The following is a 17,954-nucleotide window of genomic DNA, read 5'->3' as shown; positions in this document are numbered from 1 at the left end:
AGAACATAACAGTTTCAGCATCACATGCATAAAATGTCAAAGGTTTGTTTTATTAATGTCGGCATAATCTTGGGTGTCTCATTGAGTTATCTGAAGCTTATTTGTTTCTGCACACTTCAGAGAGAACATATTGAAAACTGCTAAATCTTTGGTTGAGGACACCAAGCTGCTTGTGTCTGGTGCTGCATCGAGCCAGGATAAACTAGCCCAGGCGGCCCAGTCTTCTGCCAAGACCATCACACAGCTCACTGACGTGGTCAAACTGGGCGCTACAAGCATGGGCTCAGAGGACCCTGAGACACAGGTGCGTATTTCGCGGTTATAATCTGTCATAGGATTTTCACGACACCAAAATTTTAGCCATTACCCAATGCCCAGTGTGTTCTAATTCTGTCTGCTCCTGTATTTTTATCCTGGACTATATTTATCCTTTTTCACACAGTGTAATGAGAATATCATTAGCTTTCCTCTCAAATGTCTCGACGTTTGGGTGCAGACACTCTGACTCACTCTAACAGCCAGTAGCATGTATCATGACACATCTCTTGGCAAAATCTAAATTACCAGTTGAGGATTAATAAATCATAATGTATTGTATGGTATTATAAAGGTGGTTCCGATAAAGAACTGCACCCCTGGAGGAGTGCAATGCATTATGGGAGTGGATAAAGCCAGTGGTATATCATGGCTAAAGATGGTTGTGATAAAGTCTTCTCTCTATCTCTTTCAGGTTGTACTGATAAATGCAGTCAGAGACGTCGCTAAAGCTTTGGCTGAGTTGATTAGTGCCACTAAATGTGCTGCGGGCAAGGCAGCAGATGATCCGTCCATGTATCAGCTGAAAAGTGCCGCCAAGGTATGTTTGGTTGAATAATGTTGTGTGCGTGTCTGTAGGTTCCTGTTTGTAAGAAAGGCATTATGTGTCTTAGTGAGGATCATATCTTATTCTGATGACTATCACTGTGTGTGTATGTATGTACACCTGTCTAACAGCTGGCCCTGTCTCTCATTTTCTTGGCTGGGTACCGTCTTCGCTTGCTGTCATCTTGGTGTGTGACCACAAATCAAACCCTATCTTACAGTGATCATAGTGTGTATGTGAGTGACTCAATGGCCACACAGCAGGGTACAGAACCAAGCTGTGCGTGTGTATACAGCATAAGGACTGCTTCCTCTCTTGCTTTTTCTGTCTTCTCTCCAATGCCATGTATGATTTGCTACATGGCAATACGTAATAATTTTGTAAACCTAATTAAAAGAAAATTAAAACAGCACTCGCTTCTGCAGTTATTCTGTGGATCAGTGCACACAGTTTATCTTGTGAAGTGAATAGAACTATCTCCAGTCTTGTTTAAACAGAAACTCATGTGTACCACACATATTTTCAAGCATTCTCTAATCCCTGAATCATTCACCTGGTGCTGTTAAACCTCTGGTATTAACTTCCACATACATGCAACATGATATGTTTTATTTAGCATACTTAAATAATGAGGTGTTATGCAGTTGTGACCTTGATGGAAAGATTTTGTATATTCCTCCAACATATGGTGACTTCAGATCCTCTGGGATTTTGCTTTAGACATTGTATGTGCTTGTTTCTTCAGTGTGGGTTGAAAGTAGTGGTGACGTCCCTCAGGGCTTTGTCTTAGGCCCTCATTAAAAGGTCCTGTTTGATCACCTGACTATATTCTACATTCTATATTCTAAGAACATTATGTGGTTGACCTTGTCTGATATTTCACTGAGCTGTTCGATACAGCTGCTCTTGTCATAGAATTGCATCTGACCTTATTTCAGTATCTCTCAAAACTGGCCACAAAACTGTTGACATTCTCTAGTTGAGCTCACTTAAGCTGTGATACATAAAGCAGAAAAAAAGAGTTCCAAGCCAGTCCGAGACATTGACTTCCCTATGTTTTACAGGTGATGGTGACAAACGTGACCTCTCTGCTGAAAACTGTGAAAGCGGTGGAAGATGAGGCCACTCGCGGGACGAGGGCTCTTGAAGCAACTATTGAGTGCATCAAACAGGAACTCACTGTACGGAACATTCTTTGTGTGAATATTGAAATATTCCAAGAGATAATGTGTTTTCCACACTTAAAGAGTAGTTCTTCAAAAGGGAACACACAGTCATTATTTTCTCACTCTCATGCTTTTCCAAACCTGTATGACTTTCTTCTGTGGAACACAAAAGAAGATATTTTGAAACTCAATGGGATCTAAACAACACTGTATGGACAAAACAAAACACTGAGACATTTGTCAAATTACCATCTTCTATTATTTTAAGCACTTGGGAATAGTTAGTACATGTGATGCTCATTTTGATCCTAATTAAGATGCTAATACAATCAACTTGTATTACAATCTGGCTGTGAATTAGTACCAATTAGGTCCAGCCTAATTAATTTTAGCCCAGACAGAGGTAAAAAACCCATCCATCTGTGATATGAACTGGTTATACAAAGTAATACACCATGTGAGCGTTTGCCTGTTCTCCACCTGCTCCTCGTTCTCCTTCTCCCATGGGCATCCCTACTCCACTTATCAGAGGCCGTGTGACAAATTGAGATAGTGGTACAGGAAGGCAAGAGATTTATCTTTTGGTTTAATACTCCTGTTATCAGATGCCCATCAGGACTTTAGGAAATCCTGATGGCAGTAGTGTATTAGTGCACAGAAAATCGTCTGTGGTCATGTGACCGATTCTAAAAATATATTATTCACTTAAGAGCTGTAGATGTTATTTTTGGTATGTATTAAATATTTCTTCATTTCCCTGACTGTTGCATCATCTGCTTTCCAGGTTTTCCAGTCCAAGGACGTTCCGGAGAAATCTACCACCCCGGAAGAGTTAATCCGCATGACCAAGGGCATCACCGTTGCAACGGCCAAAGCAGTGGCAGCAGGCAACTCTGCTCAGCAGGAGGACGTGATATCCACTGCCAACCTGAGCCGCAAAGCCATCTCCGACATGCTGACCACCTGCAAGGTGCTTATCCACCATCACACAGACATATGCCCACTCACACAAACACTGACCAACTGTAAGGTGGAAATCCACAAACTCTTGAATACCAACAAAATGTATTTATATACACTCTCCATGTGCCGTATGCTCTATTTCTCAATGTCATTTGGCACTAACTTACTTTTGACTCCTAAATTACGCCCTCTAGTGTCATCATGATGTAATTTAGTTCCTTCATTCCACAGATTCATATAAAGCTAGAGATTTTTCCTTCAAAATCACAAAAATCTGCAGATTCCATCTGGAGCTAATCATCACGTACCATAAATTTGTGTTTGTGTCTTGCAGCAAGCCGCGTACTACCCAGAAGTGGGCGAGGATGTGAGGAATAAAGCTCTGCTCTACGGCATCGAGTGCACCACCGGATACATCGACTTGCTCGAACACGTCCTGCTCGTGAGTGGGCGCGCCGACAGCTTTTACTGGATGTGTTTGTGCTTGGGTTTCTGTTATTAACCTCGTGTGTTCACTCCACACAGGTCCTGCAGAAACCCACAGCCGAACAGAAACAGCAGTTGGCCGTGCTGTCCAAGAAAGTGGCAGGCTCAGTCACAGAACTCATCCAGACTGCTGAAGCCATGAAAGGTGAGCACACACAAATGGATATGCTACAGTGGGGTTGAAGGTCACGTAAGGAAAGTTCTGGGTTTTTTGGTACCAAAGTATTTGTCTTTATTGAATATTGAACACAATCAGTGTAAAAAAAAACAAAAAAAGGTATACAATTTTGAAAGCCAAACACTTGGAATAAAGGGGTAGTTCACCCAAAAATGAAAATTTGCTGAAAATTTACTCAACCTCAGGTCATCACAGATGTAGATGAGTTTTTCTTTTTTTTAATCGGAGAAATGTAACATTATGAAACTTGTTCACCAAAGGATCCTCTGCAGTGAATGGGTGCCGTCAGAATGAGAGTCCAAACAGCAGATAAAAACATCTTGTGAAGCAAAAAGCTGCATGTTTGTAATAAATCCATCATAAGATGTTTTTGCTTCCAGCAAAAATATGAGTCCTCTATCCATAATATTGTGGAAAACGTCGTCTCGTCTGAATCAGGAGAGAAATATGCACAGATCAAACACCATTTGCAAGTAAATACTGACCAAAACAGTTCTAAAGAAATATCTTGATATATTGGATTTTGATGTGAGGGCTATAGGGGGTGGACGTTTTGACTAGGATGAATTATTCCTCTAAATATAATTTTATTAACACCATAATTATCCAATAAAAATCAATATTGCCTTTTTTAATATTTATAATGAAAAAAATCAAACACGTTTAATAAAATTTTGCTAATGACGGGTTTTCATATTCTGCTGAGGTTTCCGCAAGCACAGATCTTTTGCGGGCCTGGTAATGGTATACGAGTTTGAGAGGTAATGGGGAAAATTGCAGGTCAATTGAGCTGAATTTGTGCTGGGTTAATAGAACCATTGGGCTGATGGTGCTCTCTTGCTCTTTTCTATAACACTACTTTGTTGTTTTTTCCTTTTCTGCCACAGATGGAGGTGAGTATGATACACAGTGTTTTGTTTTTCTCCAATATCAGGCCACACACATACAGACGGACTTGAGTATCTGACCAGCATGGACACACACACTCATACAATGAGTTATAGTGTGAGAGAAAAGAGAAGAAGGGATAGAATTGAATTCCCTCAGGTTTAACATAATCCTCAAACACATTCTCACCATCTGTTTTCACAAGCTGTTTGAACAAAACAGACATCTTTTAGTGCCTCTTGAACATCGGCAAAGAAGAATGTATTGCAAAGCACATTTGCTCCATAAATGGCTAATAACGTAAAGATGTGCATGTTCATCTAAGCAATTAATGAATGATTGCTACTGTAATAACCTGCCAGTCAGCACTAAGAACAGTATAACTATAACATCTTGAAGTTATAGATATTAAAGGTTGTGGCATCCGTTTATTATCATACATGATACAAATTGCTGCCTTTAACAAAATTTCCTGTGGTAACCAGTTTTTTTCATAGTAGAATTAAATAAATTTAAAAGAGAACTTATATTTGGCATACACGTACAGTATATAAAGTTTCTGGAGTTTCTGTAGAGTATTAACATCTACATAGTAACAATGGTGTTTGATGGAAAGTTCTCATGGTTATTTTTGTAAGTCTTGTGGTGGAATGTGATTTTCTCTTTAACAGGAGGCTATTGGTTTGAATCCCCATCGCATGCTTTTTTCTTTAATTTTTTACTTAAAATTTATTTTGTCATGTCATACCATGTGTTTGCTCTTTCCATGTGCATGTATTAAATATCAGTAATGTAAGTGATTTGAAAATGAGGGTCATGTTGACGTTGTTTGCTCATCCTCTCAGGTTCAGAGTGGGTGGACCCAGAGGACCCCACAGTGATAGCGGAGACGGAGCTCCTGGGTGCTGCTGCGTCCATCGAGGCCGCGGCCAAGAAACTGGAGCAGCTGAAGCCCAGGGCCAAACCAAAGGTATCCTTCCATCCATCCATCAATTTTCTGGATCCAAACACACACACACACACACACACTGCAGTGATCAGCCTGCCAACACAGCTATGTCAGAACAGTTCGAAGGCTGCAGGATCGTTTCATTCCTGTTTTGTATTCGGGGGGAGGGAGGTGATGTTATTTTTGTAATTTTAGGACTTCAAGACTTCAGGATGTGGTGTTTTTTGTATTTTCATGGTGTTTGGGAGGTTTGCGCACATCTGTGTTGCTTTGTCTTTGTTTTTTGTGGTTATATTTTATTCCATCTTGTACGTTAACAATTTGAGATTTTGAAGTCTGGTGAGCACTGAACATGAAATGATCGTCTGGTTTTTGGTTTGTTGGGCTGTTTTGTTATCTGTCTTGCATCTCAGTTATTCAGTATCATGAAGTTTCGTTTAGAGCGTGCTGAACTTTTAGTCAGTCAATCTGAAACTCATCTTCAAGAAGGTCAGCACTTTTTAGAAATGATTTTCTCTGAAGCGCTTTTTATTGTTTCATCCATTTGTATTATAGCTCAGCTGTCAGTGATGCTTTTCACCTAAAAAAACAAACATTCATCCACATTTTGCCGCTCAGAGCTGAAACTGTTTCCCCCCTTGAGTGTGTCAGTGACTCACATTTACTCTCACAGACTGAACACTGAACATCCATCTGTCTATCATCCCGTATATCTGTCTCTGTCTGTTTGTCTGACTATCTATCATCTGTCTGTCTGTCTATGTCTATATATCATCTGTCTGTCTGTCTATCTATCTATCTGTGTCTGTCTGTCTCACTGACTGACTGTCTATCTATCATCTGTCTGTCTGTCTGTCTATCTATCTGTCTATATATCGTCTGTCTATCTGTCTGTCTATCTATCTATCTGTGTCTGTCTGTCTCACTGTCTGTCTGACTGTCTATCCCTCCCTCTGCTCTTTAACTCTCTGCCTCACTATGTTGTGTTAGTCAGACCAGGTTCATATATTCTGGAAAGAAGGATGAACAGGAGTCTGTGTAATGTTGTCACCTTCAGTCCATTTCGACATTCATTGTTGATTTTTCATTCCATTAGCCTCTGCAGACTGATAAACCACATTTCACAGTCTGTCTCACATTTAGAGCTCTACATCACACCCCAAGACTCATTCTGAACTGGTTTATAGCACATGAACATCCTTGTTCACTGTTTTACAATGAGGTTGAAATTCAGCACATATCAGGAGACAATGTCATTGGTGTTGTTTATTGCCCCTGGAGCTTTCTTTACTGTTTTCCCTAATCTTCATTCCTCACTTCCCTCTTTAGCCTTACCTCCTCTATCCATCCTTGCCTTTTCCCTGCTATCCCAGCATGCACTGCTCTCTTGTGCTCTCCTATCCTCTCCTCTCTTTCCCCATGTTCTGGAGGTGAGGTAGACCTGGAAGCCTTTCTGCAGGGCTCTGTTTGATATGTTTGATATATTAGGTTGTTATTCTGTCCAACTATATATCAAACATATTCCTACAGTGTCCTGCTCTGTCTCCAGACTTGTGTGTGTTCTGTTTATGACTTGTTCATGAACGTGTGTGTTTTTGGGGCTTCAAACAGATCAGTTTGTGTAGGTGGCATGCAAGGGTGTGTCTTAAGTCCGTTAGAGTTGTGCCATTTCCTTTGACGCTGTTGATTCTGAACAGTGTGAGCCTAAGTGGTACTTCTATGCCACAAGGTGTCACTCTCAGATCACTTTGTCAAAGTTACATCTAACATTCTCCCTTTCATTGGCTTGGATGGGTTTGAAATAGCATACTGCCATACTACTAATACTATTAAAGCAGTATGTAGTATGCTTTTTGCACCAAATTTTCATTAAAGTTTCAGTATATAACAAGAGCACACAATGCACTTAATGTAACCATCCATTTACAGTTTGATAAATTAACTAGAAGAAATATCTGCAACAGTTGCAACATCACTAATTATTATTTCATCAAACTTGTAAAACAAAGGGATTCAGTGTGCAAAGTAAATGTTATTTTCACATCATGTGACAACAGTATGGCATCCTGCAGTTTGAAACATTTAGCATTTCTGTATTGCCATCTGTTTCACTTACTGTTTTTTAAAAATAATTGTCTGTATATGCTGTACAGTATGCAGTAGGCTAGTATTCCATTACGAACATAATGAAATAAAGAGTATGTTCAAAACAGCATATCTACCATACTACTTGTGATATTATTGCAGTATGCATTATGCATATTGTGCACAGTATCCACACTGCATGGTTTACCGTATCCCACAATGCAATGCTCCTTCCATTTCACATTTCTTGCATACAAAAATGAGCATTCTGTGCATTGTGTACTACATACTATATACTGTCTGGAAATGTATTACAAGCAGACTAGTAATATGCTATTATGAACAAACTAATACTCTTTGTTTGTGTAGCGGAACGTATGTCAATCTGTCTTCCAAAGGAGTTTGATTAACCAGTGGGTAAAAATCTGTCATATGAATTTTTTTCTTTTTTTCTGGGAACAACAAAGCATGTGTCTTGCTAAAAGAAAATCGTATCATAATAATAGGTAATAATAAAATCTCAGTTCCACAAATGTTTTTTAAATAATGGCTTGGTGAGAGGATTCTTGCCAGTTCATTAGCATAGATAAAGCATTTCATCTTTATAATAACTGCATTTATTTGAAGGTAATATCCATCAGCCAGCTGTGGGCCAGGAGTATTCATTACAGTTAATAAGGTCACAATCCACAGTTTGTTACATCTCTTGCTTTCTTATTTTCGCAGCAAGCCGATGAGTCTCTGGACTTTGAGGAGCAGATCCTGGAAGCGGCAAAATCCATCGCTGCAGCAACCAGCGCTCTGGTCAAATCCGCATCGGCCGCCCAAAGAGAACTTGTGGCTCAGGGCAAGGTACTGAAATCATGTAACTTTTTTTTTTACATAGGCTATACATTTTTCTACTTTTACAGTGTTGTTATTGCTATTAAATATTGTTTGTGTTAACTTTAAAAAACTGAAACAGAAATTGTCTTTGCAACTAACTGAACTAAACGAAGCTACAGCACTAAAATTATTAAATCGAAAAATGAAATAAAAATAAATTAAAGCTAAATAGAAATATTATCAAAAAACCTGAAAACCGCATAGAATTACGAAAACTTTCAAATTAAAATGAAATAAAAAATTAAATTAAATGATATAATAGTACATAAATAATACTGAAATAACAATGCTACTTAAATTTTTTTTTGTATTTATATTTTTATGTAGGTGGGTTCCATCCCTGCCAATGCAGTAGATGATGGCCAGTGGTCCCAGGGTCTAATATCAGCTGTAAGTTGTTACAATCAACAATTGTAATTGAAGTTCCTTTGACAAGAAGCATCAGCTAAATGACAGTTATTAATTTAAATCCTACCCTCTTTTAGGCCCGATTGGTTGCGGCCGCCACTAGTAACCTGTGTGAGGCTGCTAACGCTTCAGTCCAGGGTCACGCCAGCGAGGAGAAGCTCATTTCCTCTGCCAAACAGGTGGCGGCTTCCACCGCTCAGCTGCTGGTGGCCTGTAAAGTCAAAGCGGACCAGGACTCAGAGGCCATGAGGAGATTACAGGTTACAATCACCTGAATAATACAAAACAAAATGAGATCTAAGTGAATTATTCATTTAAAAAAATTGGTTTTGTGTTTGCACAGGCTGCTGGTAACGCAGTGAAGAGAGCGTCTGACAACCTGGTGAAGGCAGCGCAGAAAGCAGTCTTTGATAAAGCCGAAGACGACAGCGTCGTGGTTAAAACGAAATTCGTAGGAGGAATCGCTCAGGTGAGATTCTTTCCATGTTTCTCCACAGCAGTTTTTGAATATTCCTTGACTTCGGAAGTAATGCTGCTCAATTAAAAAGAGATTTGACATTTATGGATCTACAAAGCCATCAGTGGGGTTTGAAAGCTGTGGTTTTGTACCAAGCATCCACAGCTGGCATCTTACACTGGGCTGCTGTATCCACAAACAGCTCATTTTCACGTTTCATCCCAGGCCAAAAAGCACATTAATTAAAGACTGTGTGTCTGCCTATTCAAAGCTTCCTTCCTCCCAGAATGCCTTCATGTCTTGTCTTCATCTTGAGAGGGCACTGGGCATTTATTCTGAACATCTGAGAAAGCCCGTTGAGCGGATGGCGTGAGTGTTTGCATGCACCCTTGAATCCTTGCCAGCACAACAAAGAGAATCTTTTTGCACTGAGTCAGCCCCTCTTCAGTAGGTCAAGCCTTCATCTATCCGTCCCATTCCTTAAATCCACAAAAATGTTACTCTCTTTGCAAAATAATGGGATTTCTATTGCAGATCCAGTCTCATTTTTTTTCCAGCACAGTTATGCTAACACATTGCACTAAAGAATATGGAGCCTTTTCTCTCTGTCACTGAAAAACTAATTTAGAAAAAAAACTGGAAGAAAAAACATCCCTTGGCATTTTTCCTTGGCTATAATATGTAAGCATTATTTATGTATCAATGTACCACAAACGATTTGGCTGTCTTCACCTAAGGAAACTGGTTTTAAACAATCCACAGGACTGATTGTAGATCAGTTTTTAGATCTGAAACTTCAACATTGTATACAAACATTGGAACTCATTCTTGAAACATGAAAATAAAGAATTTATGTGTGCACTGTTTAGAAAACAATTCTTACATAAATTGAGTTTATGCTTGAAACAAGCAGAATAAACCTTTGTAAATCATTCTTGCATTCATCCGCAGTTGTTTACATTCATGCAAAATTTGTACAAACCATTCTTGCATAAATTGCCGTAATGATTTTCAATCAGGCTGCTTTTATTTATGCACAAAACACAAGCAAAAATCATTTGTGGTAATCATTGGTAAAAATATATATATATATTTTCCATTACAGTAATTTGTTGCATTTATATCACATTCATGAATGCAACAAGAACAAGTTTCCCATTTCATTCGCATTTGTCGCATTCAGGCAACAAAATCAAACAAATTTGTGTACTGCTTTTAATAAATTTTTGCTTTCATGTCACATTAATTCATGAAACATGACCAGAAAGAATTTGTGGGAATCCTTTGTGAAACCATTCTTACATAAAGTGCTGAATTAATGTCACATTGTTGCATTAAAACACATAAAGAATATATTTTTGTAAATTGTTTGTGAAACAATTTTTATGAAAATTGTTGTAATCATGTTGTATTAATCGTTCATAAAACAATTCTTATGAATGATTAATACAGAACAAATTTGTGCAAATCATTCTTGCATGAATTGTATTCATCTGCATTTGTCGCTTTCATGCAAAACAAATTTTTTGCAGAACTTTTCGTATTCATATGGCATTCATTCATGAAATATGACCTTTTGGTAATCTTCCATGAAACCATTCTTACATAAGTTGTTACATTCATGTTTCATTCATGCATGAGTTTCTGTGTAATCATTTGTGAAATTTATGTAAATTTTTGTCATCTTTGTCATATTTGTTCATTTGTTATCATTCATAAAACCATTCTCATAAATGATTATTGCTAATTATTCTCATGGAAATTATATTCTTTAGCGTTTGTCACATTCAACACAAGCAAAACAAATTTGTGTAAACCATTTTTTCCCTAAATTTTCACATTCATGTTTTTGCATTCATGTCATTAATAAGTGAAACAAGAATACATTTGTGTAAACCATTCTTGCGTGATTCCCCAATCATGTCACATTCATGAAACATTTGTTGTAATGTTTCTTACCTAAATAGTCATAATCATGTTGCATTCATGCATGAAACACAAGCAGAATGAGTTTGTGCAAATCATTTACTTTATGAAACCATATTTACATTGTTGTTGGATTCATTCCTTCATAATCATTCAGAGAACTTCGTAATTCTAGTCTGTAAACTGTCGTATTTACCATTCATATCAAATTCATTTTTGAAACGTGCAGAATGAATCTGCGTGAAATGCTTGTAAATCATAAATTTTTGCATTTATGTGCCTTCTCAAATCATGTCACAGCAGAAGGATTTTTTTTAATTGTTCGTAATTTACTCAAGAATGGTTAAGCAAGAAAGAATTTTCATGAATTCTCATTTTCCATGAATGTTGCCCATTCAGTGACTAATAATTTTGCATTATTTCCAGATCATTGCAGCTCAGGAGGAGATGCTAAGAAAAGAGAGGGAGTTAGAAGAAGCCCGGAAGAAACTCGCCCACATCCGACAGCAGCAATACAAGTTCCTGCCCAGCGAACTGCGAGAAGACCAGAGCTGAACACATCTCGTCTGATTGGACGCGATATCCGTCAGATCATGATTGGCTGCTCCTTATATGCAGAGCTTGAGATGTCACACGTCATTGATTGTGTAAATGTCAGGTGACTTGTTAAAGTTAAATGTGATTGGCTCACATGGGACTAGCGCCACTGATTGGCTGTATGTTGGGGTATGAATGGATTTCCTCTTACATAGGGCTAATATTTTATGTTCTTGTTTTTTTAATGTGTAAAGCACTTGTTAGAGGTTTGTTTGATCGTGTGTTTGCGTGATTGTGTGTTTTACGTATAAATAGTATGCCATTCATTGGCGATAGCTTACCATAAGGATCTCGATAACTAAACCCACACAATGTCAGTGAGTCAAGTTTTCTAATGAAACCAATGTGAAACTATTAATATCTGAACAACCTGGCAGCCAAAAAAACAGACAAATTTTATTATGAAGTATAACGTCAGACCGTAAGCTTTCATTATTCGCACGAGTTCTGAATCACGTGACGATAAGCTTTGAACGCTTCTAGAACGCACGGCTCAATTCATACATATCCCACTCTAGAACTGTATTATGTTAGTAAGGATATGCATTATAAGTAGTTATAAGGAAAGAATGTACTGGTGTGCTTTGTCGTGTTATTTATTGTTAACAGAACTTTAATTGAGTAGCTTCCAGCTTCTCTTTGCGTTTGTAGGTGTAGTTGGGGGCTCGACTGAGTAAGGTTGATTCATGCAGATAGTTTCATTCAGTCCTCTCTTCATACCTCAGCTGTGGCCCAGATTGTTACATTGTCATGATTCCTCTGTGTGTCTAAACTTAGTCAGGTAGACAGGAATGAGGTTTGCCCAAACGCAACGGATATGTTCGGAATAACACGCTATCACATACTCATACTATTTCTGCAGCATACTTTACAGATTTTCTGCATTAGCATACTCCGATCACATTCTGTATCCCACAATGCAATACCAATTGTCTTTTTTTTTTCATTTCTGTTTTATGAATGAACAAAATGTAATACTAGCCTCTATTTTGGCTGGCATACTAACCAAATACTAGCCTTTTTTAACTCAAAATTGGATAAAAATGCAACAAAAAAAAACATTATAGGAAATAACATTATGCGTAGGAACGTTATATCCCACAATGCATTGTGCTTCTTTTTTTCCCAGTGTAATGAATGAACAAGAAGTAATACCAGCTTTAATTTTGGCTGATTTAAAATTGCCATACTACATACGTATATTTTATATGCGTCAATTTTCTAAACTTTTTCTATAAAATTTGGATAAAAATGTGAAACAAAAAAGGGAAACATTTCCAGAAGACAACTGGACATGTGCATAATAATAATAAATAATAATAAGGTCATGTTTCAACAATATACTAACAAACACACTACACTACGTTGCACAGTATGCAAATTTTCTGTATTGAAATAACCTACTATTTTTGCCAAAATATGTAATATGCAAATTTGCCAAAACAGTACTCTGTGTGGCACACTATATCCCACAGTGCAGTGTGCTCAAATTAATTTTTAATGTCCAGTGGGATGAATAAACAAAAAAGTAATACCAGACACAGTTTTGGCTGAATTCAAAATACTGTAGCATACTACATATATTTTATTTGTGGCAAAATTCACATTTTTTGCACAAAATTGGATACAAATCCGAAAAACCTTTTGAAAACGATCTGAATTAAATGTGCATAATAATGAGGTCATGTGTTTGCATACTGTGCACTATTTATTTGTTAAACAGTAGACAGTAAACAGTGCTAAACACAATGCTAGCATTTCATTCCGAACATATTCTGCGTCTAGAGCTACGTAAGAAGAAAAAGTTTACGCAAAATGCTCCAAACAAACTGCGTGGTGAGGTCATGTAACGACAATGTAGCATACTTACCGTTTGAAATGTTTATCAGTAAATCGTAATAATCCAGACTGTTTCACATACTGTTTTTAAAACGATAGTAAGCATTATACAGTATATACTGTGGAGTATGCAGTACGCAGAGCGCTAGTATTCCATTCTGAACGCAGCCAGAGTCTCAGTGTTGTACTTTCTAATATCACAGTTCTCATTAAACGCATACGCTCGCATTTCTGCATTGCAGTAGATCCACCGCAGATCAACTTCCTGTTTGAGATTGTACCTGCATGTACAGCAGGAAGCGCCACATCAGTAACTTTGTTGGATTCAATGGCGTCAGTGTAGTCTTACCTGCAAATAACACGTCTCTTCTGCTTATCGTGTGTGTTTTTGGTTAGAAAATCCCAGTGGAATCTTTTACGAGGGTGAAATTCCCGTTTCATTTCCTGTTTGCGTTGTGTAGAATAACGTGTGGCACTTACAAGCTAAGAACTGACTGTTGTGACTTCAGATCTGGACTGCATTGTGTCATAGTGCCTTATTCTGACTTCTTCAGTAGCTCAGTGTGTGCAAGTTGCTCCAGCTTTCACTGGAATTTAATGTTAATGTGTTTCGGATCAGCAACAGAGCTCCATCTAACGATACTGAGCAAGTATAAACATGGTCCGTCTTCAGATGAGTGAAGCAGATGTCTTTTGTCCTTTTCATACTAGCTTTGGATGTGTACAGCGTTGTTTCAGTCTAAGCCGCGTATGACGACTAAATCTGACATCCATTGGGTTCGTTTGCAATATTGTACCTACTGAGGCCTAAAGATGCACTTGCCTTGGCAGGCCACTATACTGCCCTACGATGAACTATTTCGACGTAACAAAGTTAACAAACCACGAGTAGGAAAAGGAAGGATGTGATTGTTTCTGTCAGCACTGACTTCTTTCAGCTTGTCCACGTGAAGAAGAATATTAAAATGTCCCAAAAAAGAACAAGGTTATCTTGCTTTTCATTTCAATAAACCACTATGTATGAAGTTTTGTTTTTTTGTTTACTTCGAGTTATAGCTATAATGAAGATATTGCAATATGTGGTTGAACATGTGGTGTCTTTCAGTGGAGCCGAAGAAAACAGCAAGAACTATCGCCTTCTTTTGACATAGAGTTAGGGCTGTCTTTAATCAACTGACATAGTGACATTAATAATGATAATAATAATGAACATTGCAATGCTGTATGTATAATATTTATCTGGTCACGAAAGTATTTTTTGTATTGCCCTGAAAATAAAGAGTTTCAACAAAGTATGATTTGTGAAAGCATTTTTGGGGGGGTGGGGGATGGGAGTTGATGATCACATGGTGTTAATTAGACAGGAGTTTGATTATTAGAATAGTACATTTTTAAGCAATAAATGGGTAACATTTTATTTTAGTGTCCTTGTTACGCATCTTACATGTACTATAGTAATAATAGAAGATAAATACAAGCAACTATCCCTAAACCAATTAATATTTATTAATATTAGTCAGTAATTAATTGTATAATAATTGCACTGTAATGAGAGCACATGCAACAATTATGTGTGTGTGTTTATATATATATATATATATATATATATATATACAGTAGTCACCATTTGAAGTGGATCAAAACCTTTCATCAAAGTTGTCCTAAAACCAAAATGCGTTCTTGTCTTAGGACAACTTTTATGATCCACTTTAAATGTTGACTACTTTATTTATATATATATATATTACACACACTATTTGTTGTAATTAAATTGTATTTCTTTTTGAAATAAATATTTTTAATTATTAAAGGGTTTTAATGAACTGCAAAAAAAAACCTGTTTAAATTTTATATTGAAAAAATTATGTAGAATTATTATTATGTCCCTTACGAAAATTAACCATAGTATTATTAGTAAAAGTGTCGTTTTTTTTTTTTTTTTGCCGTATTGATTACCATTTGTATAACCACAGTTTTACTACAATACCATGGTTAAACTATGGTTAGTACAGCAAAAACATGGTTAATTTGCGGTAACTGTGGTTTAACTACAGCAACCATGTTACCTTTTTTAATTTTTTTTAAATAGTAGTAATAAAAACATGGCTACCAGAATTTAAAATGTTTGTAATTATAATTATTTCAATTTTTATATTTATTTCGCAGTGTAAATGGATCTTAAAATAATAATAATAATAAACAAAAACTGTATAAATAAAAAATAATATACAAATATAATAAATAAAAACTTTTTCATGTATCTATTTTTTTATCATAACCACCCAGAAACCTATAGCAACTACATAGCAATCTACAAACGTTTCTTTAAATTTGGCATAAATTATAAACATATATATAATTTATGCCAAATTTGCTGTTGCTCCAGTTTTTGTCTAGACGTGGTATAGAGCAGCTGTGGTAGGTTTTACATGCATCTACGAGTGTGTCCGTGTGTATTTTTGCTGAGATTATTCACTGAAGCAGACTAAATCTGTCTGTGGTACTATGGTAATTATATCCAAGTCGGCTACACACACTCAACCAAGCAAATGCTCAGTGTTTTTACGACCATTATAAACATTTAGGCACAGAAATGTGTTCACATGCTTTCTCTTGGCCTACATTTTCTGCATTTTAATCTCATAAATATGTGTGCAGCATAGTTTATACCAGCCGTGTAAACGCTGTTTGTGTAGCTCTAGATGTGACACATTCTCTCCAGCAGGTTCATGTGTTGTGGTTCACTTCTTCATGTGTTGTGCTCGTGGTCATTCTGGGAATTATATTGTGGATGGCTAAATTACGGTCTGTGTGACCAAAAAAGGACATGTGGCAGTATCAACAAATTGATATTGCTGATATGAGGTGAGACAGAAACATGCATTATTTAGTCTTATTCTGTTAGTATCCATTAGTTCCCATATTCTAGAGACCGTGGAAGTCCAGCAGACTACAGTAAAGCTTGTCTTATGAACACCATATTAGGATGCTAAAGTGCGTTGTACTTATGACCAGCCTACTAAAAAAGAAAACAATATGGAGCCATTCAGTCTCTACAAAATACACACCATACAGTACTAGTAATAGGAAGAATATTTTAGATTTTGACTCAGATTGAGTCCAAAATCCATGAGATTTCAACCCTTTTCCTCCACTATATAAATCTGAATGTTCACTAAATATTATTATTCACATAACTATTATCAGGAGCTCAGCTGAGGTCATATGGCTCTGTTCAGTCATGTGTGGAGCATGACTCTTTTAAAGTCTGATCTGGGGCATGATGGGAAACCTCATTAAATGATGCGAACCCTGTGTGAACTCAAAACCCACATTCACACACGCAGCAGGATCAGAAGGTATAAAGTACTATTTAAAGGGATAGTCGCCTAAAAAATACAAATTCTGTCATATACTCACCTTCGTGCCAAAGCCTTTATAACAGAAATGGGTTTAAGCCACTGTAAAACCAATATTTGTTGATGTTGAATATAAATATTGGGTGGACACATGCCTTTATGAAGTTTATCAGTGTTTATAATGAACCAAGCTTTTCACTTCACAAGATATCATTGATGGACTGGAGTGTGGATTACTTGTGGATTATTGTGATGTTTTTATCAACTCTAATTCTGACGGCACCCATTCACTGCAGAGGATTCATTGGTGAGCAAGTGATGGAATGATACATTTCTCCAAATCTGTTCTGATGAAGAAACAAACTCATCTACAACTTGGATGGCCTGAGGGTGAGAGAATTTTTAGCTAATTATAATTTCTGGGTGAACTATTCTTTGACAGATTGTAAAAATATTTGCAGTCCATCATTGTTTACGTGCTAATATTCAACTGTACGAGCAGCACATGCCGTACTGTCGGTTTCCTGTCAGCTGGACACATTTTTGTGAAATGATAGGCTTTGTTTAGATTGCTGTATTCGTACCACAGGAATGACGCTGGGATTGAGAGACCAGCGGTCGCTTTTCTGTCTGATATGCTTCAGTGATTTATGACTCAGGAAGCTGCTAATGTTTGAGGTTTTGTAATAGGGTCTATTTGAGAGAATCAGAGAATCTTATTCTTTTTTTAGTTCTTGAATTGATTAAGAAATGATGTGTGAAGTTTAGACAATGGAATGCCAGTTATAAAATATTTGGACCTTCTAGAATTTAGTTATGGGAATCTCGGGCTTTATGTTTAATTCAAATGAATGTGTGTGTTTGTGTAAATTTCACAGATTTGGACAAGTGAAGATCAGCCATCTG

At 37.1% G+C, this 17,954-nt stretch overlaps 1 protein-coding gene across 1 annotated transcript in view; it reads left to right on the top strand.

Annotated features, from left to right (window-relative positions):
* Positions 1–14,972, top strand: part of LOC306866850 (talin-2-like) — a gene marked incomplete at its 5' end in the record, with an annotated part of 88,830 nt that extends 73,858 nt beyond the window's left edge. The window contains 12 exons of the mRNA XM_079412242.1: positions 121–304; positions 731–856; positions 1,927–2,043; positions 2,813–2,998; positions 3,326–3,433; positions 3,517–3,622; positions 5,389–5,513; positions 8,304–8,429; positions 8,790–8,852; positions 8,948–9,130; positions 9,214–9,339; positions 11,680–14,972. Of these exons, the coding sequence (XP_079268368.1) occupies positions 121–304; positions 731–856; positions 1,927–2,043; positions 2,813–2,998; positions 3,326–3,433; positions 3,517–3,622; positions 5,389–5,513; positions 8,304–8,429; positions 8,790–8,852; positions 8,948–9,130; positions 9,214–9,339; positions 11,680–11,808 (1,579 nt within the window). The 3' untranslated portion in view covers positions 11,809–14,972. The remainder of the gene's footprint in view (positions 1–120; positions 305–730; positions 857–1,926; positions 2,044–2,812; positions 2,999–3,325; positions 3,434–3,516; positions 3,623–5,388; positions 5,514–8,303; positions 8,430–8,789; positions 8,853–8,947; positions 9,131–9,213; positions 9,340–11,679) is intronic.
* Positions 14,973–17,954: the final 2,982 nt, after the last annotated feature.

The sequence above is a fragment of the Barbus barbus genome (assembly GCF_936440315.1).
Source record: "Barbus barbus genome assembly, chromosome: 48".
NCBI classification, from domain to species: domain Eukaryota; kingdom Metazoa; phylum Chordata; class Actinopteri; order Cypriniformes; family Cyprinidae; genus Barbus; species Barbus barbus.
This window is presented reverse-complemented; position numbering and strand designations above follow the sequence as displayed.